The sequence below is a fragment of the Lepisma saccharinum genome, chromosome 2 (assembly GCF_977018435.1).
Source record: "Lepisma saccharinum chromosome 2, izLepSacc3.1, whole genome shotgun sequence".
Classification (NCBI taxonomy): Eukaryota; Metazoa; Arthropoda; class Insecta; order Zygentoma; family Lepismatidae; genus Lepisma; species Lepisma saccharinum.
This window is the reverse complement of record NC_139230.1, coordinates 204,567,071-204,590,438: the sequence shown is the minus strand read 5'-3', so window position 1 is coordinate 204,590,438 and position 23,368 is coordinate 204,567,071. Positions and strand designations below refer to the sequence as shown.

At 36.3% G+C, this 23,368-nt stretch overlaps 1 protein-coding gene across 2 annotated transcripts in view; it reads right to left on the bottom strand.

Moving 5' to 3' along the window:
* Positions 1-23,368, bottom strand: part of LOC145984280 (rho GTPase-activating protein 45-like) — a 173,435-nt gene that overhangs the window by 75,232 nt on the left and 74,835 nt on the right. Inside the window, exons 1-7 of one of the 2 annotated variants that reach the window (XM_083117916.1) lie at positions 21,301-21,940; positions 20,703-20,829; positions 15,318-15,625; positions 10,324-10,467; positions 5,772-5,853; positions 3,433-3,505; positions 864-1,130 (exon numbers count right to left, since the gene is read on the bottom strand). In XM_083117916.1, coding sequence (XP_082974042.1) covers positions 864-1,130; positions 3,433-3,505; positions 5,772-5,853; positions 10,324-10,467; positions 15,318-15,585 — 834 coding nt within the window. In that variant the 5' untranslated portion in view covers positions 15,586-15,625; positions 20,703-20,829; positions 21,301-21,940. Of the gene's footprint in view, positions 1-863; positions 1,131-3,432; positions 3,506-5,771; positions 5,854-10,323; positions 10,468-15,317; positions 15,626-20,702; positions 20,830-21,300; positions 21,941-23,368 lie in introns of those variants that run through there. The other variant, XM_083117917.1, reaches the window with a different exon arrangement.

Here is a 23,368-nt window from a genome sequence, read left to right as displayed (position 1 = left end):
AGAAGCATGACAACTTTTCCCCTGAAATTTCGGCCTATGTGTATGGAACAGCTGGCCACCCACCATCATGAGGAAATTGGGGAGCTATGAATGAGTAGCGTAACCCAGTCATAGAAAACCTACAACCATGACTGGGGGTTTTTCGTGCTGATTACACGTCACCCCGTAACTGGTTGGATGATCTACCACCTCTGGAGGGAGTGAGGTGGCACTGGCCCTCACAGGCTGTAACACCATGGGTTGTTGTTATTATTATTATTTTATTACATTATAATAATGCATATATTCAGCCAGGTGGAGATCATCAAAATGTACCTCTGTAAGCAATTTTACCTTGGGGGTAAAGGCAAGCAGAGCATGATGTTGACCACATCACCTCCACAAATGGCTGAGATTGTGAAAGTGTGGGACCCTACCTCCACAGGTTTACAGACAGGAGAGGTTACCATACGCTAAAGATTAAATTGAATTAATACAACTGCAAGTGCTTTGATTCTCATGGCATTTTTTGCTATTTAAGTGAAAAATGTGTAATATATATATTTTGTACTTTGCAAAAGCCAATTTAATATTTACATCCACAAGCCCAAGTAATTGTCCACTTCTAGAACAGCATTATAAGATTCATTCATGCAATAAATTTCACTTAACAATCATGATTTTGCTAATCCACATCAAAAAAACATATTACAACAATTTCCATGTTAGAAGGTATTTTAACCAAATACACATTTTATTTTTATTGTGTGTTTGTTTTGTACACATTGCCTCAGTTGACTAGACTAGCTTCACTTCCTCCACTGCAAATACTAGCACATGCATGAACACAGAAAAAAATAATCAAAAAAGTATTATCAAATTACCTCTTCTTTCAACAAAGGACGGACAGTCTGTGCTAGCTTTGTTAAATTTTTTGAGTATTCCATCTCTAGGTGGGCTCGTTTTTCAATATACATCATAACATCTTTGGCATATTTTGACCAGAGTTTAGCACGGTGTAAAGCATACTCCACTCCCTGTTCTAGCTGATGAAGTGTTCCATCGATCTGCTGTGGTGTCAGGCTATCAGGCTTTTTCTCATCACGAACTTCCCCTGAGCTCTCTACGTCGGATGCAAGGTTTTCACAGGACTGGAATTAGATGAAGGCACATTAATAAATAAAATTAAAAATCAGGTTTGAGCCCAAACATTTTTGAACTCATTTTTATGCTTATATTCTAACAGATTTCTGCCAATACCATTAATTAGGGACAATGAACTTTAGTGATTCACAAAAAGGTAAAAAAAAGGTAAAGTGTTCCCCTGTGCATAGCACCGCGCCATGAAGGCGTATAGGGGGTGTGGGGGTAACGCCCCACACTTTCTTGATCCGGTCGTGAGTGGGGGTGATGTGATCAACATCACGCCCCTGACCACCTTTACACCCCAGGGTTTCCCCCAATTCACAACTGAAGCAGCTTATCAATTTAAAACTGCTTTTGTATGTTGTTTAGCCATGCAGAAGAATAAGTAATTTCATTTTCACAGTTTACATACCACTGAGCTATTCATTTACCACCACACTGAAGACATATAGGATTGAGCTGATAACAATGTATTGGAATTCAAAAGTATCATTCTAAATTATATCACTGATAAGGACCATTACTTTCCCAGAATTCTGATATCCCACTGTGCACGCAAAAAGCCAACAGACACTTCACAGAATCACAATATTATCGAAATTGTACCAAATTTTCAATTACCATCTATCTGCGCCAACATTATGCAATACACAGTGGATTTTATAATTAAACAATAGCAACTTTAATATTCCGATTATATGAATCTCTGGATATTTTAAAACAAAATTGGTGCTTGGTATGAAATTGTTGCAATCCTGTTCCATCATTAATTCAATAATTGATCTGTACAACTAAGTGATGTGACGAAGCTGAAAATTTACTGATGCTGATGTATTTAACATAAAATTATTCGACAGAAATGGAATGTTATTTTCAGTATGCCAAAAATAAATTTGCTATGTACACTTCTGTTCACAAAAAGTGGCACACTCGTTTCAGTTGAAGTCCAGCTTCGTGGCCAGAAGTACAGCCAAACTAAGGGTTCGGAAAGCAGCAGTGTTGCTTAGTATCAATCAATTTAACCATATGCAGGGAATTTTGTGTCTCTCAGACTCAAAGAAAAGAACTATCGGAAAGATTGCAGCGTAAATATTAATTAACTGGAATTTCTACTCTACAATCAAAGTAATGTAAATGTGAAATATTCCTGAAATTTATTTTAGAAAGAAACGCTTTTTAACGTTCGTGATGAAGTAGTTATCACAATTCATTTGAATGTGAGGGCCCCGGGTTCAAATTTGGTCTGAGCATGGGTGTTTTTTTTTCAGTCTCTCTTCATCGTTGCGAGTAACCAAAAATGGAAGAAAAGCAACACTAAATAACGAAAAGAAAACAATGCAATAAGAATAAGCGAGACAGAAATAGTCCTGTTGCAATTCCTGAAAATGATGAAAAAATAAAAATCTTTCGGAAATAGTGTTATCCTAGTCCAGGAGAAGGCTTGAGGAATAAATAAACTTCTTCCCCATACACTTTGGCAAACAGAATTGCAAAGTTGGCACTGAATATGAGATGGGAAAAATAATAGAAATCTTAAAGGAAGAAGAGTTTATGTCACAACCAGGGGGGCACATGAGAGGAGGTACCCCCCCCCCCACATCAGTCATCCAGGCTATTAAAAATTAGTCATTCTAAGGAATTGTGATAACTACTTCATCACAAATGTCAAAAATTCGTTTCTTTCTAAAATAAATTTCAGGAATATTTCACATTTACATTACTTTGATTGTAGACGTGGAAATTCCAGTTAATTAATATTTACGCTGCAATCTTTCCATTAGTTCTTTTCTTTGAGTCCGAGAGACACAAAATTCCCTGCATATGGTTAAATTGATTGATAGTAAGCAACACTACTGCTTTCCGAACACTTACTTCGGCTGTACTTCTGGCCACGAAGCTGGACTTCAACTCAAAAGAGTGTTTAACATAAACAAACTAAATGTTAATTTCTCGAAGTAAATGGTGATTTGTATTATCATAAGTTCACCATGATGTTCCATCTTTAATGGAATCATGGAAAATACTTCAAACTGAACATTAAATTTCATACAATTAATGAAACATAACTGAGGAAACAATTGACAGCATTTATTAAGAGCTCATTACTCCAGAAAAGGTCCTCTTCGAAATCTTATGCATGGATTTTATGAAATGGAAATTACACTGAACTTTCAAACAACTTGACAGTTATCCCTTTATGTTGGAAATACAAACCAGTGGCAATATAAGCTGCTTCTTTTATCATAAGCACATTAAAAATCTTAATAGTATAACAAGAAATTCCAACTACACAATAATGATGCATACCTTCGTCTTGCTGGAAACTGAACTTGATAATGATATGTTTGTATCTAAATCTCCCATAAGATATTCTGAGACCCTGTAAGAAAACAATTAAATATTAGCCCATTATTTTTCACCTATTTATGGAATAGCTCACATAAGAAATACAAAACATACATACTTTTCTTGTCTAACTCTAAACAGGTAAAAATATGTGCTACATCTCAATACACAATATAATATTCACCTTTACCAAGAGAGGATGTTTTACAATTACAAGTTAACCTCTAAAGCACTTTTCCAGTATCTCATATTTAGCATTAAATATTATATTAAATATTAGGGATGGGACCGATTAATCGGTACTCTATCAGTATCAGCTGATATAAGGCATATCAGTGTATCGGTTTATTGATAAAATTGTCGATTATTTTACTGATCTGATATATCAATAAATATCTGATAATTTAGTGCAAAATTCTGCCATTTTGTTGTAATTTTTATGGATAATCTTCATGCCCTACTTTCTAAAATAGTAAATGTCTAAATATGCAATTTCTTATGCACTGCAATCACCTTGAAACACACATTTAATATGGAGTTCAATGAACCTTTCAGGTTCTTTAAGGACCATTTCTAATTTTATTTCAGATCAGTAGAATATCGGTAAATTTTGTATTGGTACTTTATCGTTATCGGCCAAAATTTCATCTCAGCCCATCCCTATAAATATTCATATTTGTTTAATTTAATTATGCTACAGCACATATACTTCACAATACTAATTGAAACATGCCCATAGATTTATAAAAATATTTTTTTCAACTAATCATGTTTTCAAAATAAAATTTTGACTGATTAGCAGTCTGTCTCGCATCAACTACTTGAGGACAGCTGTGACAAGTGTTATCCCAGAGTTATGTAACTATAGTATTCACAGCATTTCTCTGAAGCAATTGTTGATATTCATTTCTGTCTATGCAAAAATGTCTCTCCTATATCAAGCAGACTTGGACAATGAAAGATGGCAGTAGAGATGGAATTTTCAAGGAGCATTACAGGCAGGAGCAGAAGAGATGGAATAACCACTGAGTGGAGGTATGAAGCTGCAGGCCAAAGCAGATCAGGCACAGACAACAGACAAAATAGTTTGGGCATATGAAGAGGAAGGGGCCAAAAAGACAATCAGTGAGAGCATGCAATGCACAAGGAAATGCGTAAAAGCCCAAAGGGAAGACCACAATGTCGATGGAGAGCTCAAGTAGTGAAGATTGATTGATTGATTGATTTAGTTTATTTTACTTCACGTTTTGTGTCTCTTGGCTAATTTGCAAAGATGGGGATGAGTGATGAAATTGATGAATGGACATTCACAAACAACCAAGCCTGAGTGGGATTCGATCCCAGGACCCTTGGCGTCGCAGTGCGATGTGTTAACCACTCGGCAAGTAGTGAAGAGAGTGAGAAGAGAGCATGACTGGAGCAGAGTGGAAAGATCAGATGATGCTGAGGAGACTCATGCAGTGATGACTTACCTAGAGATTGAAATCAATGAAGGATGATGATGATGACGCATATGATTACAAGACAATTTAAGTATTCTATGTTTGTCAGAAAGTTGCTGATTGATTGAATTAGGTTATTTGAAGTCACATTTCTGCCACACCAATGAGGATGAAATTTATGAAGGGACACTCATAAACAACACCCATGCTCATGGTAGGATTTAGACCCAGAAACTTGGGTGGCGAGATCGGAAATCAACCACTTAACATTCTTGGCCACTGAGCTGGAAACACTGTAGTTACAAACCACACAAATTCAGTATGTACTGAGCAAATCGCCAGCTGAATACTGTTTTGTCGTATCTCCACTTTTTGTCAGAGATGAGTTGATGATGTTATCGTGTTCTGTATATGTTAGTGTGTCACATCACAAAGCGACGAATCTGGTTGTCAGGTGGTGCAAAATATCAGCAATAAAAAAATGTTTATGCAAATCTTATAGTGTATTCCAAATCCACGTAAATCAAACTTTAATCAGCTCTCCTGTGAAGTTAGTGCAGATGGACATACAACAAAATAGTAAAGCCAGGATAAAATTTCCATTGTTAGGGACTTATTGAAGAACATGTTGAAATTCCAACAGCTTGAAAATCAATCTTTCATCATGTATTGCCTCTTCATTTTTAATATAATCTGGCTTCTCTCTTAATACAAAATATAAATGGTAGGATAGGAATTTTAGGGTGTATTTAAATGAATGTATAACAGTGGCAATTTCTTCCTAACTATACACTATACATACAATATACTACAGTAATTTACATGTGATAAAAATTCAAATTAAAATGCTATGTTTACCTGCTACTAAAAGCCAATGCCAATTGATCGATTGATTCAAAAAATTCCTTAGGATCAGACTTTTCATCGTCATAGCTGTATCCTGAAACAGGGTACAAATAAATTAAATAACTGACACATAAACATATTTATTTAGGATGAGAGCCTAATTTTACAGAGTACATATAGTAAATTTTACTCTGAATCTGTAAATAACCAATAATTAGAGACATCCATATTTCATTTTTGACAGAAACACGAAGTGTAAAATAACATGCTGTATTATTCATTTTTCAGTGTGGAAAGGTATCAGATACATTTCTCTACCATGTTTTGTCACAAAATGAAAAAATATGAACTGCAAAATACTCTCTTAAACATGAAATTTGGAGGGTTCTTTTACCAACATAACAGTCTCTAATGTCTGAATTATCCTGCAAGTTATGGAAAAGTGATTACTTCCATTTAAAGATTTGAGAAGCAAAAATTGACTCCTTTACACAGGAATAAACTTAACACTGATAACTACACAAATGTGCTATTAGAAAGGAAATGTTTATTTTGTGTAATAAGAATAATTTTCAAATCACATTTGGGATTTTATTTGCCACTTTAACACCTAAATGTCATTTTATATACCACTTTTGATCCCAAAATGTGCCCAGTTATTATGCTGAAAATTTTCTTTTATTCACAATAAACATGTGGCTGTACAAATCATACATTATCTAATACAGTGGTTCACAACCTTCTTGACTTGCGAAGCCCTCTTTAGAATCAATTTCTATGGCGGAGCCCCTTAGGCCTATCGTACCCTATGTCTTACAAGTTAATGGTGTTTAGAAGTAATGTTACCGAGCAGAGAATAAGGGGGTAGATAGTAAGGGAATGTAAATAAAGAGATATCTAAACAATTGTGCAATGTCCATGCAATGAAAGTATATTTTAAAAACTTTGATTTTTTTTTTTAAAATGTGATTTTAGTTTGCTGTGAGATGTCAAACCTATGAGGAGCGTATTCCGCTGAGTTTAAGCTGGGTGGTTTATTGTTCACACTGAACACATTCAGTACCCATTTAAAGTCATCAAGCACCTTCTCTTGAGCTGTTGGGAAATAATGTTCAAGCTAGTCTTTTAAAGCTTCGAGATGCGCCTGAATATTTTTCTGTATATTTTCTTGAACCTTGATGTTATTTTCATTCAAGAAGCTTTATGTAAGAGGGCAGCAATCGATATCTTCCTTCTCCACACACTCCAACCAATGCATAAGTTTCCTCTTAAAAGAAGACATTTTGGCGTTTGCATCAAAAACTGTCCACCAAATACACCAGTTTGCACACCCTGTCTTCATCATTTAAAACAGTCGCCAATAGAGCATTATGGTCCATCAAAAAATGCTGCTACCTTTGCATGCAGTTCCATCAAACGTGTCAAGACTTTTCCCCAAGGCAACCACCTTACTTCAGTGTGCAGAAGGGACTGATGGTGGCTTCCCATATCTTCACACATTACTTTGAAGAGCTGGCTTTTTGATTGATTTGGTGTTTTAAGTCCACTTTATGCACAGTAAGGCTAATCGGGACTGGACCTACAGTTTAAAGTGGGATCCGAACCACTTGTGCCTCCACCGGGTATCGAACTCGGGACCCCTTCATTACAAAGCGACAATGTGAAGAGCCGGCTTTTAAAAGGTCGTGATTTTATTTAGTTTATTATTTTTATGGCATCATTCAACACTATCATAAGCTCAGAAGGCATTTTTCTCGAGGCTAATAAAATTATTGCAAACTCTCATTCAGAGGATCAAAATAACTATAAATCGGAAATAAAACAGTGCATTGCTGAACCAGGATCTGCTGTTGAATTGGAAATTCAAAAATGAATATTCAAACCTGAAGCAAGTGCAGCATACCTGCTGCATCAGTATTCATGATTGAGTGTTCAGTGTTGCTGAACAGATTTTCGATAAGAGAAGAAGTAGGTTACTTCCTGAAGTGCTTCCAAATCTTGTATTTCTGAAGTTGAATCTGGCAGAACAGGAATTCATTTTGCATTTCAAAGAACTGCTTGTGTACTAATGTTAAATCTCTAGGTTCACATAACCTTTTGTAGATGCAAATGTACGTACATTCACATCTCTTGAGAATATATATGTATATACATAATTATGATATGCAATAGAAATGTACATAGCAAATTTATTTTTGTCATGCAGAAAATAACATCCCATTTCTGTTTAATAATCTTATGTATCGGAATCGGTTAAATATCGGCATCGGTATCGGTTTCAAAAATTATCGGTGAGTACATTGGCATCGGTAAATTTTCAGCTTCGTCACATCCCTACGTTTCAGCATTCAAATTTGCACTACTGACTATGTTTCTGTTGAAAGATAATTTTCAGCACATGAAATGGTCCTTAGACAAAAGGCGGAGTTTGACGGTGGATAACGTGCAAAAAGATTCATGGTGGTCACTTTAGGACCATGATAAAATTCAAGTATAATTCCTGGTTTTCAAGGCAAACTTTCAAAAAATTAAAGAATACAAGCAGATGTTTTCTCTATTCCAACCTTACGTATTACTGATTCTCACCCCCCCCCCCCCACCAACCACACACACACAAAAATATTAACAATATAAAGGGTTTGTGTGATTCCAATGGACCGAAAGATTTACCTAATCAACTTCAAGATATCTTATTTTGCAATAATGTTCCATCTGTCAGATAGATTGTTCTGCAAAAGACACTAACAAAATAAACGGATTGAGAAAATTTTGTTTTATTTTCCATGTAGCTTTATTTTTCTTCCTAAAAAAAAAAGCTAAATTGAGAGAAACTTGCCTCAGGGTATTTATAAATATGTATAAATTTAATGGGATTTGGATTAATAAAAGTTGCACGTTTTCACGTCTACGGAGAAAAAAATGGGAATAGAGAAAACATCCACTTGTACCTTTTTTCATGTTTTACCAAAATTCATGAATAACTTCCAGAGCCAATAATTCACGTGTCATTCCTGGATTACAAGGAATTCCAAGTGAGTAGCTACCCTGATATTGTGCAGCAAATTATGCATACATAATTCATTTTTCATATTAACAAGTAACTTTTGCTAACAGCACAAGTGTAGTATTATAATAATTTGTAGATAATTTTGAAAATGATATAAAGAAATTAAAATTTGTTTAGAAAACTAATATTTGGTTATTAAGATTCTTGTGAAGTTTTGTTTTAATCTGTTGTATCTAAGCAGTATTTTACTGGAATTCGTACCAATTTAAGTTTTTTTGCAACATACTTCAGGATTTTTCGAGCCTAATTTAAGATTTTTAGAGCCTATTTTAGGATTTTTAGAGCCTATTTTAGGGACCTAAAAGCGCACTTTTTAGAACCTAAAAATCCGAGGTCTAATTATAACTAGGGCTCGGAAGTTGAGGAAAAATCATTTTTTCTTCCTAGTGTCCGAAGACGAGGCCCAACATAATATATGTTCATTTTGGGTCCTTATAGACCAGAAAAAGATGGGTTTTATTTGTCCTTTTTTGGCTTATTGGTACCTTTTTAGCCTTTTTTAAGGTCTTAACGGCTTTTTTTTGCAACTTCCCCTTCATTCGACTACGATTTTACTGCCCAGTCTCAATTCGAATCATCATCAGATCACCACCTCTTAAACATCCCTTCTGTAGTAAAGAAATAAAATAAAAATAAAAAAATAAGAAGAAGGAAAAAATATGTTTGAACCATCCCTGAAACGAGAGAAAAACATTTTTGGAGGACTGAAGCAGGTACGGTACAAGGTCCTTTAACCGTAACTTGTCTGGAAGATCGCGCTGTAAGTGGCAACTTTCTCTTGTTTTGAAGCTTTCAGTTTTTTTCACACTGTGTGTTCCATACCACCAGAATTTTGTATTTTTTTATTCATTAAATATATAATTAAAACTAAAGTTATTAATTAATTTGGATCACATTTATACGTCCTTTTTTCCATATTTAGGTCCTTTTTTTGATATTTTTAGGTCTTTTTATAGGTCTTTTTTTTGGCAATTTATAGGTTTTCAACTTCCGAGCTCTAGTTATAACCAATCCCCGTGGAGGTCAGCATTAAAAATAAATTAATACTAAGTGACGATCATGTGATATATTCCTTTAATGCGAGAAACATTTATGAAGTAGTAAATAATTTTTACAAGCAGCTTTAATAAAACAAATGTAAGAGGACTAGGGACTGCCAGAGTGGCTTATTTTATTGGGTGATGCGTGGTAAGCACATCGAGTCCCATCGCCACTGTTTTTTGGCCTTCGAGAAAGGAGTGCCTTTATTCTCAGATATCCTCATTGATACTAGAGTAAAGTAGAATCGGAACCACTGTCAATATGCCTCTATGGGGAATTAAACCTTCTACTTCTTGATTATAAGGCAAGAGCACTAATCACTACAATATCCTTTTCAATCCCTATCCCAACTTTATGCTATATATTAACATACTACTACTTAAAAAATTCACAGCTCCACCCCCCACCCATGCTGTGCTTAGGTTTTCAAAAGTAGTCAAGGAATCATGTACATACCTTTAACATGCTGAATAAGTGTCCCTGCTGAAACAAGAAGTTCTGTTGACTGGAGAGCTGGATACTTGTCTAAGACACTCCTTAATATCCTAAGTACATCACCTAAACGTTCATGAGCAGCTACTTTTAAGGTTTCTTGTTTATCTAGTTAATAGAAAAATAGAAGCATAACTATCTTAAGTGAAACAACATTATGAAATAAGTTACACTTGTTTTTATATTATAAGAAAAAAATGCACATCTAAGAATCATATAATTGCTTATAACCAGGGAAAGGTTTATATGTAGCAAAAATGTGCTAAATATGTAAATACATATTTAGTTATTTTCACCAAACTATGGAGTTAAATATGGACTTACAATTCTAAAAATTTACCTTTTTAATAATATATCACACTACACAAGCTACATAAAATACAGTTTCGGCATTGTAACTATTACAGCGACTGTCTTGAAGAGAAAATAAAAGCAAATCCTGTACATGTGCCACAAAATCGTTGCTTCTGATGCTGCTGTTGGACACACAACATATGGGCTGCTCGACTTGGGATTCTCTTCCAACACTGTGAAAATAATGTTTGTAACAACCAGAAGCCGATGCTTGAGCCCTCATTCTCTATTGTTGACAACAATTGTAAATAAACAGGAAGTGTTTTACAATAGGAAAAGCAAAAAGTTGGGAGGTGTAATGTTCGGATGACAGAAAACTTGTTATTAATATAATTGGAGGGCATAAAAAAGGTCGTAAACTTTCATTTGATTAACGTCGCTTTGGACTTTGTCAGTTATTCGCAAGAAATTCACCCAACTCTTTCGGTCACACGGGGACATGTAGTTATTGCACGAATATGGAGTATATGTTCAGAAATATGGAAAATAAAAACTTAATTTTTCGAGTTTACATGTCATGATGCACAGACAATGCAAAATATAACTAATTTCAGCTTCATACATAAATATGTAATTACATATAAATCCCTTCCCTGCTTGTAACTTTTCATGTTGTGTTGTTAGTAAGGCTGAGCCAATACTCATGCTAATGTGTTGGTACAGGCCGATACCAGTGGTGTTAATATCAGAAAGATATTAGTTATAATTTATTCACCAATACCAGCTGATAATTTCCTGGAGTGCAGGCATTTTGCAAAGACTGCAAAAAATGGAAGGCACTTCTACAGATTATAATTATCTTTATAATATCCTCCACATTATTCCCGCAACAGGGTTGTGATTAGGTGCATCATTTTCTGTAACATACGAGGTGTATCCAGAAAGTAAGTTTCCCCATTTTTTTCCCGTGAAAGTAAACATAGTGAGCCATGTAAATTGCGCATGCGCTGAAGAGCTAAGACGTATCAATCATATGCCAGGCGGACAGATCCCGCCCGGCGCCAGTAGCAAGGTAGCAGTGGTCCGAAGTGGAAGCTCGTATTCCTTCTCCCACCGCATGCCAGTAGCAAGGCAGCAGTGGTCCGAAATGGAAGCTCGTATTCCTCCTCCCACCGCATGCAAGGTTCGGTCGGTGATAAAGTTCCTGAATGCACAAAGCATTGCGCCAATTGATATTCATCGTCAGCTCTGTGAGGTCTATGGGCCAGATGGTGCGTCGCTGGTGTCGGCAGTTTTCAGAAGGTCGTCAAATTGTCCATGATGAAGAGCGCAGTGGGCGTCCTTCCCTCATCACTGATGAGCTGGTGCGGAAGCGCATCGCAGAGAACTGTCGCTTCACGATTACGGAGTTGAGTAGCCTTTTTCCGCAGATATTGCGATCCATGTTGCATGAGATTGTCACGCAGCGTCTGCTGTTCAAAAAATTGTGTGCCAGGTGGGTGCCGAAAAACCTGACACCCAAACACAAAATGCAACGTTCAGGAGCAGCACTGACATTCCTGCAACGGTACCATGATGACGGTGATGATTTCCTTGACAGGATCGTCATGGGCGATGACATGTGGATTTCGCACTTCACCTCGGAAACCAAGCAGAAGTCAATGCATTGGTGGCATAGTGGATCTCCGGTCAAGAAGAAATTCAAACAGACGCTGTCGGTACAGAAAGTGATGTGCACCGTGTTTTGGGACAGGAAGGGCATTTTGCTCATTGACTTCCTCCCCAGAGGTGAAATGGTGAACGCTGACCATTACTGTGAAACACTAAGGAAATTGTGACGTGCCATTCAAAACAAGAGGCGTGGCATGCTTACTGCAGGTGTTGCGCTCCTCCTTGACAATGCTCGTCCACATACGGCTCGGCGCACAGCAGCTGTTTTGACGGAATTTGGCTGGGAGTTGTTTGATCATCCACCTTACAGTCCTGATCTGGCTCCCAGCGATTTTCACGTTTTCTTGCACCTCAAGAAATTCCTGTCCTCCGGTGAGCGTTTTGGCAATGACGAAGAGCTGAAGACGTCTGTCACACGCTGGTTCCATTCACAGGCGGCAGAGTTCTACTACAGTGGGATCCAAAAGTTGATACCACGATACGAGAAGTGTCTCAATTCTGGTGGTTGCTATGTTGAAAAATAGCTGAACCTTTGCTGTACCTGTTGCCAATAAATGGTTTCCTGAAACTGTGTTGTTGTTTTTTTTAAAAAATAGGGAAACTTACTTTCTGGATGCGCCTCGTACTTAGGCACATGGGGTACACCTGTCCCTCAACTCTTTAACCCTTAACTACTATTGTCTCTCAGACTGCTTTGAATTTATCTTTTACTTTTATCCCCACACCCCTCCAGCCACAAGTGGACCCTTCTCCATACCATTCAGTTTGGATGTTGGCTACACACTGTCAAGGTCATGCCTTAGTTTTTTTTTTCAAATTTTATTGAATTTTATTTTCAGTGAGCGGTCTGACAGACATACCATAGTAGTTCCATTTTTCTTGTTATGTTGTGTTTCAAATGGCTCATAACTCATTTTCAATTTCAGCAAAAGATTACATATTACTTTGAATTACCTCTCCTTTGACAACATAAAAATGTAGAAATTTAAAAAATTTGGAATTTCAAACAAATAAAATAGCCATTGTTGTAATTTTTTACTGTTTTTCTTCCTCTTTGCATAAATTAAGTTATGTATCTTTAATTAAACAATAACGATTGAAAACTGCTTTACAATATTCACATGAAACACATCAGAAATTGAAAATAGCAAACAGCTAGTTCACAGTTCAAAATTAAAACAGCGGTCTGACAGACCTCTCCATAGTGGTTATGTGATTATCAACGGTAAATTTCTCATATCGGACAAACGGCTGAAATTTGTTAGTTCTTTTAATGTCAATATTCGTACGTACGTATTCTGCATTGAGAAACATTGTTGAAGGTGGCACTTCGCTTATTTCACAGAAATAAGCTCCATTTGCGACAAATCGAGTAAGTTTCCTTAGTTTCTTTTTGCCTTCGGTAACATGCAAAATGGCAGTCATAGATTCAATACCGTACTCGGCATGCAGTGTTTCCACCCTACTGCACCCAAAAATACACGAACCATTTCTGGTAAAGTTAGGTTAGTCATGTTTAGGTTACAATAGTTAAAAATTGTTACAAAAACACGTGTTTGGAAACATTGACCGGCATTGACCATGATTATGTCATCACACACAGGCAACATCTGGCTGGAAGGAAATGGATGCAACAGCTTTCGTGCATCGGTCACACATTTATATCGAAAAAAATAGATGATTTACCGGCAAAATTCAATGAACAATGCGAGAAAACACTCACTAACTCACTTCCATATAACATCTGAATCTGCTGTATGGTTGGTCTTTCAACTCTTTCATATAGTTCTCATCATGTATTTAGGTTTGTGGGGGAAAATTGCCAGATAAGCATGCGACTGACATTAACTTCATAATATTACATGGCTTAGAAGTGCAATACAGCTTAGCTTAGAATAAAGACAAAGAAAGAACGTTTAGTTACACAAAAACACACACGTGCAGTATAGTTCACAGTGTTGCAATCTGGCAATGAATATCAATGGGGACACTGGTACCCACGTGCCTAACGAAGGGTTAAATATTTATCTTGTGAGAAATTATGATATTTTAAAGCAAAATTCTCATACACTGACCGGACATAGTTCAAATGGAAAACTTTTATAAAAATATTCTGACCCACTTTAAATTGTTGCATTGTTCAAGTATCAGTGTCGGTATTGGTGGTATTTGGTAAGAGAATCGGCATTTGGTAGCTATCAATATAAATATTGTCAAGACCAGGGGTAGACAAACCTACAAATAATTCAGACACCAGTCCCTTTTTTCAGAAGCCACCTTTTTTTTTTCAAATACAGGCTTAGAAAGCCATGATTAAAACATTTAATTTATTAATTAATTTGAGATTTAATTAAAAGTAATTAATTCATTATCCACAGTGGCCTTCCTAAAGAAGGCTCAACTGGTAACAGCATGAATAACTTCGTAAATACATTCTAATACATGGCTGACTTTATCATACTGTTGCAGATTTTAAAATTTGGCTAGCAACAGTATAAAAATGTATACTGGCATGTTTATTATTCTAATTTAATGATACACGTGACACAGAAAACAATAAATATTGAAAAAACACATACTATACTAATTGAGAAAAAGGTAATGGAAATTTCCATAACCAAGTTCAAAACATTAACAAAAAATATCTTTTAGAACTGAATTTAAAAATTCAAGTGCCAGATAAAAATTTTCAGGTGCCATGGTAACTGGGCACCCTGTATTTTTCTACCCCTGGTCAAGACATGTATTTTGTAAATTGTTCCAAAGTTTCCAATGAACAAAAAAATTAATTATGCATACATAAAGTTGAAAATAAGTTAAAGGTAAGTAATAAAATATTTAAGAACCCTTTGTTGCCAAGAGTTCATGCCCAGCTATGTTCTCTTCCACTTGCATAAAAGGTTCAAGCATGTAGCCTGCTGAGTAAAATTGAGCTAGTGTATATATTGAACATATATTTCAAGTTAAAATAAGGAGAAAATCCATCCACATACCTCTATCGGGATTAAATATCCGTCTAAGTTTTCCTAGAGCCTCCTTAAAATTGCGAACATCGTGTGTAAGAGCTGCTATTTCTTCTTGTTCTACTAAATGACTTTCGGTACTTCCCTCAGAGCTGATGCTTGCCATAGAAATTGATCGTGATGAATTTACAGCCAAGTTCAATGCAATTCCACTTAAAGGTCCTGCTCCTGAAATGCTGTTACCTCCCGTGCTTGACATGGAGATGTTCCGCTGAAGGACTGGGCGAGTTCCCTCCATAGTTAATGTCTAGGATTTCAGACCAGCTTCCACGTTGCATCTAGGAGAGAATAAACATCTCAGAAGACTTGTTTGCTTTATTGATCTTAAAACTACAAGTTACAACAAAAGTATTACAAGAAATTACAAGGTTAATATGTAATAAACACGAAGAAAAACAAATGTAACAAAAATTTCATAATGTGACAAAATTATGGTATCATTTAAGGTGACTGAAAGATGTCGGGAATTCCACATTCAAATACATTTAAACATACATCTACGCAGCACTGCATTTTGGTGTAGAAAAGGCCTCCCCGATATGTAGTGGTAACGTCATTGCTATGTCACCAAGGGGTCCCAGGTTCAATACCCGATGAAGGTGCATAGTGGTTTGGACCGCACATTAATCTGTAGGTACAGTCCCAATTAGCCTTTCTGTGCATAAAGTGGACTTAAAAAAAATGTAGAGAAATAATTCTCGAAGCTCTCCTGGCGGTGAATGATGAAGAGGTTTTATCGGGATATCAATGAGGTGATTTCCGGATAAGCAGATTGAAGTGCAGAGATGTGTCAGGGTAAGGATATATGTATTTGGTGAGGGAGGGGTACATGGAGATGGCACATAATGCTCGACCTCATCGGGCACAGCTGGTGGACAACATGCTTGACGAGGAAGGTATTGAGCTGATGAACTGGCCAGCATGCTTGCCTGACCTGAATCCTATTGAGCATGCGTGGGACGCACTAGGGCGACGTATTGCAAGTCTGCAAACACCTCCCGGGACTCCCCAGGAGCTTGAACAGGTCCTCATTGAGGAGTGGCACAGAATCCCCCAAGACCTGTTGGATAACCTGATTCTCTCTATGCCACAGCAATGCACAACAGTTTTGGCAGTTGCTGGACACCACACACCATATTAGAGGTCCATTTCCATGCAGCGGCATTGCTCCCTCAGAATCCATCGTTGGTGAGTCCCATGTCACATGTTGTTGTTGAGCACTAATTTTGCCTTCATGTTCCACAAGTGGCCTTTGCCTTGCCTGTTTGGCATGTGTTAGCCTCCCATTGACTGGCATTCTTGGTTTTCATACCTATCTATCGTCTGGCTGTCCATGCAAAGTCTAAACTCAAATTATCCCCTAATTCTTTCGAGCAGTGTATATAGAACAGAGATAAATTTCAGGTAAAACAATTCCTCGAAGGTTGGAGGATGTGACCCATTTCTCTTGTCTCCAAAATGCTGCTCGTGACACTACATACCCCTGCAAGAATGTGGCAATTTATATTAACATTTGCTGTTGATTCTAGCTTGTGGAGATGCATTGTAGGGAAACAAATAAGTTTCCATAGAGGATATGTATCAGGTTGTGTTTCATTTCACACACTTTGTAAACAAAAAATGTCATGAGCATCAAACCTAACCTACTAAGTTTTTTTTTTTTATTTTCTTATTATTAAAATTAAACTTCTGCTCACAAGAATCCCTAGGTCAGGTTTTGTGTTCTTAGCAGTGCTCGAAGTGAGAGGGGACGATATTTTCCCAGCTACCAAATTTTCTCAAACATTTTTCCAGTTGTCTCATTGTCATCATCAGGGAATGGATTTATATGTAGTAAAAATGTGCTAAATATGTAAATACTTATTTAGTTTTTTTCACCAAAATATGGAGTTATATATGGACTTAAAATTGTATAAATTTACCTTTTTTAAATAATATAAGACACTACACAAGCTACATAAAATTCAGTACGCTTACATTGGCATTAATTACAAAACAACAGAAAATGTGTTTTCAATGAGTAGCGAGGGTGGGGTTAGGAATTTGCTGCTCAACTTGGGGCTCTCTTCCAACGTTGCCAGTATAATGTTTGTAACAACCAAGAGCCGATGCTTGTGCTCTCATTCTCTATTCTTGACAACAATTGTAAATAAACAGGAATATCAAGTGTTTTACAATAGCAAAAGTACACAGTTGGGAGATGTAAAACTGAAAAAAAAAAATTGTTAGAATGACAGAAAACTTGCAAGGTATAAAAAAGGTCATAAACTTTCATTTGTTTAACGTCACTTTGGACTTTTGTCAGATATTTACAAGAAATTATTCACCCAACTCTTTCGGTTACGTGGGGACATGTAGTCATTGTGCGAATATGGAGTATATGTTGAGAAATGTTCTGAAATATGGAAATAATAAGTAAAAATAACTAAAATATGTAAAATATGAGCCAAAACCTAGTATATGGAAAATGAAAACTGAATTTTTTGAGTCTGTATGTCATGATGCACAAAGATAATACAAAATATAACTGATTTCAGCTTCATTCATAAATATGTATTTACATATAAATCCATTCCCTGGTCATCATGTTAAAACCATAGGAGCATCCCTATAGCCAACCCCAAAGATGCCGTAAACCCACTGTACTACCTTGAGAATTATGTCGATTTTATTTTTTAATTGGCAGATTTTGATGTTTTACGTTAACATAAAATTGGTTCCAGCATGCAGAAAACACAAATAATGGAGATATTTGATCCAAAAATATGGCCTGCATATGTAAAAAATCTACCATCTTGGAGTACCTTCACTGCTTTTTATTAGTAAAACCATTTGCATGCACACTAAAATAGCAAAAGAACATGTTGGAATTTGCTATCAACTCCAAACCTAAAAAGGTAAAATTATAGCTGCTGCTGTGGGATTTTGTGTTTGGTGCTATTTTCACTTGCATGAAGCAATTGGGCTACTCTCCTTTGCAGTAAAGAAACACACTAGGGTAACAGACGTACTTTATTTCACAATAACACATCTCTGCAAGGTAAAAACAATGGAAAACATTCATAAACAAAGTAATCTTCATAAACCATGCAAAATATTTGGGGGGTGGGTAATAGGGTCAAGGGTACCACCCCAAAAGTTGACCAAGCATTTTCCACTAAAGGTGCTGATTCTGTCTTCCCTACATGTGGTCCAAAAGTTGCAAAGACATGAGACTTTATACAGCTAACTTGAAATATACTTAATTACCTAAGTATGTAAAGGCTATCAAATTTACATCAATCTCTCGCCTTACTTGCAAATCTCAAAAATTTATGAACCATTGCAGTTTCAAGTCCCACTTTTCCATAATGCACACACGCACATACATTCGCAATGTTCTAGCATGTAATTTGCCTGCACATCACACAAAAACAGGGTAGCACATTTTAGCTCACTTGTTGCTCACACATAACAAAAAAAGGAGAGCTAAGAGCTATATACACAGCTTTCATAACTTACTCCTAAATGCACAATTATCATTATGAGCAAATAATAAATTGTATGTCAGTTAGGCAATCCACAGTTGGTGCTCTTGAGGTCCAGAATATGAGTATATCACACGTCCTGCATGGAAAAAATATGATACCACACAAAACCACTCAGTAGTACTTTGTTTTTATTCATCTTTTAGAACTTAAAAAAAGTAAATAAATAAAATAAGCCTTCACATTAAACAGAATATTTACAAACCATGCAAACTTTCTAGCAGGGGTACAGAGGTTGTCAACAGTTCCAAATGTTTAACGATTTTTGCAAGTTTTATTGGAGCATTACGAAGTGCTTTAGAATATTAGAAATACTGTGGGGATAAGTTCAAACCATGGATAAACTAATTAGCACAGTTAAAAGCTTCACTAAATATTAGTTACTGGAGAAATTATGATATGAAATGTATGAACGCTTGCAGGCGTTCTTGGTACCGGTTGACTCTGATACAAGATTTTGTAGATTTTTCATGCGAGGTTCAAAGGGATTTTATGTTTGAGACCAAATTTTATGTGGTCAGGTGTTTAAAGCATTAGGGGCATTATTTTACTGCTAAGAGCCCTAAACCTGACCAACCTAACCTAACAACAAAAGCATTTAGCAACGAAATACCCTTTCCCAACCAATGTACATGAAGTGGATGGATTAAAGTTCCAATCTCCGGGAAACCTTTTGAATTCATCTATTTTGTTATTTTTCACATTCGTACTTACGTATTCTGCATTGCTAAGGATTCTTGAAGGTGGGATTTCACGTTTTTCACAAAAAAAAACAATCTTCCACATATTGAGTAATTATTGTTCGTTCGTTTTTCACTTGCGTTACACACAATATGGCAGGCAAATCTTGACTAGCGTTGTCTATGATCAGTGGGTATGCAGTGTTTCCAACCTTCTTCACCGAAAAATACCTACTTTCGTGTTACTGATTTCGTATTTTTTTCCGGGTTCGAACCCCACGAAGTAGCCCCACACACCATTTACAGATAGCCCCACAAACCATTCATAAATATCCACATGAACCATGCACGGATAGCCCCACGAACCATTCATGGGTAGCCTCACGAACCATGCATGGCAAGGTTAGGTTAGACAAACATAGTTAAAATTGTCATCTTCAAAATTGTCATGTTCTTGCAAAACAACGGTGTGGTTGGAAACACTGACCGGGAGTTACATCATCAAACGCTCACAACATTTGGTTCACGTAGTGGAAGGACATAGAGGCAACAGCTTTTGTGCATCGGAGAGACATTAATCTTGAAAAATACATTATTTACAGGCCAAATAAATTAAACGATGGGAAAAAACACTTCCACGACCTTCCAAAAGCCTACAGAAACTCAGTTCGGTAAGTACTTTCTCCTGTAAAATTGAAGAAATATGTTTCCCGGAGATCACAATTTTACTGTAGATGGCACTAGCAGTCCATATTCAAGACAACATTAAATGAAAGGCTGTTCTCAATGAAAGAACCATATAGGAGTGTACGAAGAGAGAAAAATCGTTTTCCAGAAAAGTTGCAGTACGTAATCACCAAGACTCTGAAGTATGTGTTAACAGACATAATTAGGAATCAAACCATATAAAAAAATATATGTGCACCATAATAAATTCGGAATTAAACAATCGGAACTTGGGCCAAGAGGTCACCAGAACCACTTTCAAGTTCATTTGAAGTAAACAAAATTTTATGGAAAAATGAAAATATGGGAAGCTAATACACTATGTATGATAGCGTACTTAGGCAAAAAAAAAATTAATGCTTTTGATTATACAACATATAAAATCAACTCAAGTACAAATGTAATTATTTATGAAAACATACCTGAGATGTGTATATCCCACACTGTTGCTTCTTGTGGTCTTTTTTTGCTCATTTTACTTTTGAGTTCTGGAAAATGTGTACGTTCATTGAAGCACTTTTGTGATGTCATGACTTACAGTACATCTACCTGCAATGAAAATTAGGTACAAAGTTCGTATTAATGTTCCACTCCAACCAGAATCATTCATTAGCATATTAACATCCATTATTTATTTTCTTGAATTATCGTACAAAGCTTGGAACTGTCTGGAAATATGCAGTAACAAAACTGTACGCACAGGACCTACATATCGTTACATCCGAGATATAAAATACAAGGATGATTCTTGGTAGTTCAAAAATCACGTAAATCCACCAGTAAGAATGAATATTTGATTAATTGAAATCAAGCGGTGATATGCAGAACAAACTATTAAAACATACCTAAGGTGTAAATATAACACAGATCGTAAGTTGCTTAAAAATTAGGTGTCTTCTATAATATATAGGTTATCTGCTGTCTTTGGTTTTCACTTAGCAAACAAAAAATAAATATTGACTTCTATCTTTATCCTCTAATATACGTCCTTCTATATATTAATTTATAATCACTACTCACCTTAAATAAACATATAATACAACCTCGTAACTGTTTATATCCTTTGTAATGCTGTGTGTGTAATACAAGTGCGTTGTTTTTCTTCGCTGAAAATGAGCCACATCATGTATGTGCTCAATTAAATCAGTGTAATTATTTCAGACTCTAGCCAGATATATAAAAAATCCTTTATAAAGTTTCAGTTCTAAAATACATAAATGCGATTGAAACGATGATTCAATCCAAAAGTACGGTCACGGTACTTCCGCTATTCGCTGACGTTGACACTGTTGTCTTGTCTATTCACATTGATGCAAGCAATCCAGCATCCTTGTATGGAAGTTATCACTTGTTTATCGCCATCTGTAGGGCGGTGAGCTTTCATGTAAGAGCAATATTGGAAATACGAGTTTTTATGTAGGTGAGAGTCGAGCTTTATGTTTTGAAATTATGATTGTAGCTGGGTGCAATCTCTTACCTTTCAGTGACCTCAATGAAAAATAAAACAATGTTCATGGTAAAATAAATTATATATTTTTTAAAAAAAATAGTTAATATTGAGGGTGTAATTGTTGAAAAGTTATTTTAGTCTCCCAGGATTCAATGTGTGTGTGTATACTATACCACCAAAACACACATTACAAAACATCAAAGTGTTAGAAGACACTTGAACCTTCAACTTCAGCACGTTTGTAGAGTGTAGACTTCTCGTGCATTGGGTGACCAGCCCGTCAAAGGATCCCATTGTCGACGGTCAAAAGATAGGGAAGTCGCAACTGTTTGGGTATTGTTACGAAAGCACAGGAGGCAAGGCGCAAATAAAAGTTTCTCTCTCTCCCCCACTCTCTCTTTCCTCAGCTGCTCTTTGTGAGTGCTAATCCCCATCATCTTTCATTTTCTCTCTCATTCTCTCTTGGCCGCTTCTCGCTTATTTCTTTCTTTCTACCCCCTCTTTTCCATCTCCCCCTCTCTCATCTTTCATTTCTCTCTCCCTCCCCTCTTGCGCGTTACTTTCTCTCTCTCTCTCAGTGGCGGAGCGTGACCTTTCCAACAGTGTAAGCCTAGCATGACGAAGGCTATTTCCCGTTGTGCTTATTTTTAGGCTGACATGGTTAGTGATTTATCCACACACATCGCCCCCCGTCCCCCCCCCCCAATTTTTCAGAACACTTCCCTGGAATTTTTCACCAAATTAAAAATTCTGGATATCTGATAATTAAGTCAGTGTTATTCCTATCACAATGAGTAACGTAACGATAAAAAATATGCAAAGTTAGATAAAATTAATAATAATAATAAATAAACGAAAACAGAAGGAAACAGAAAAGTGCTGAATACTTTTTACAACCGCATAACCAAGTATCAGCTCCGTATCATTAATCGCAAAATCGGCGCACTTTATTTTTCGTTTCTGTTACTATGTCTGCTAGAGAAGGAAGGGGTGGGCCTACCTATATCCACAAGTTTCTTCTTGGCAGCAAAATCCTTGCTGGACAACGGCGTCTTCAACAAGTTCTCCACCCCACCGCACAATCACACTCATTTTATTCCATAATGCACTTCACTACTGTATTACACCACAGCACAGGGACGACAGTCCGCTTTTCAATAGATGGAATTCGCAAAAGCAATATCTCGAGACTTTAACAAACACACAGCAAGAAGGGGAAAACAAAAAGAAACCAGATCCAAAATCGGTCACTGCTCAAAGCAGTGATCTTTCGGACTGTGAGGGGAATATCCCTTTCGGATATAAATAAATTCCCTCTCTTGCCTTAAAATTCCCTATATTTAGTAAGAAAAAAAATACAATATAAAATATAAAAGAAATGCTCACAAATTGGAGGGATATATCCAGAAATTTCTATCAAAGGACATGAAAGTGTTTTCTTACGATAGTGTAAAAGCAAATCTAGCACCTAAAAGATCAGAAACAGGCTTTTCGTACGTTGTTCGAAGGGTGTTTGAATCACGGACTATGTAATTAATAATATTTGGTTCACATTTGACATGAAATTTGTAAAATTGGTTCAATCTTCAGTTTTCATTAACATTTATTTATTTATTTACTTATTTATTTCACTTTTTA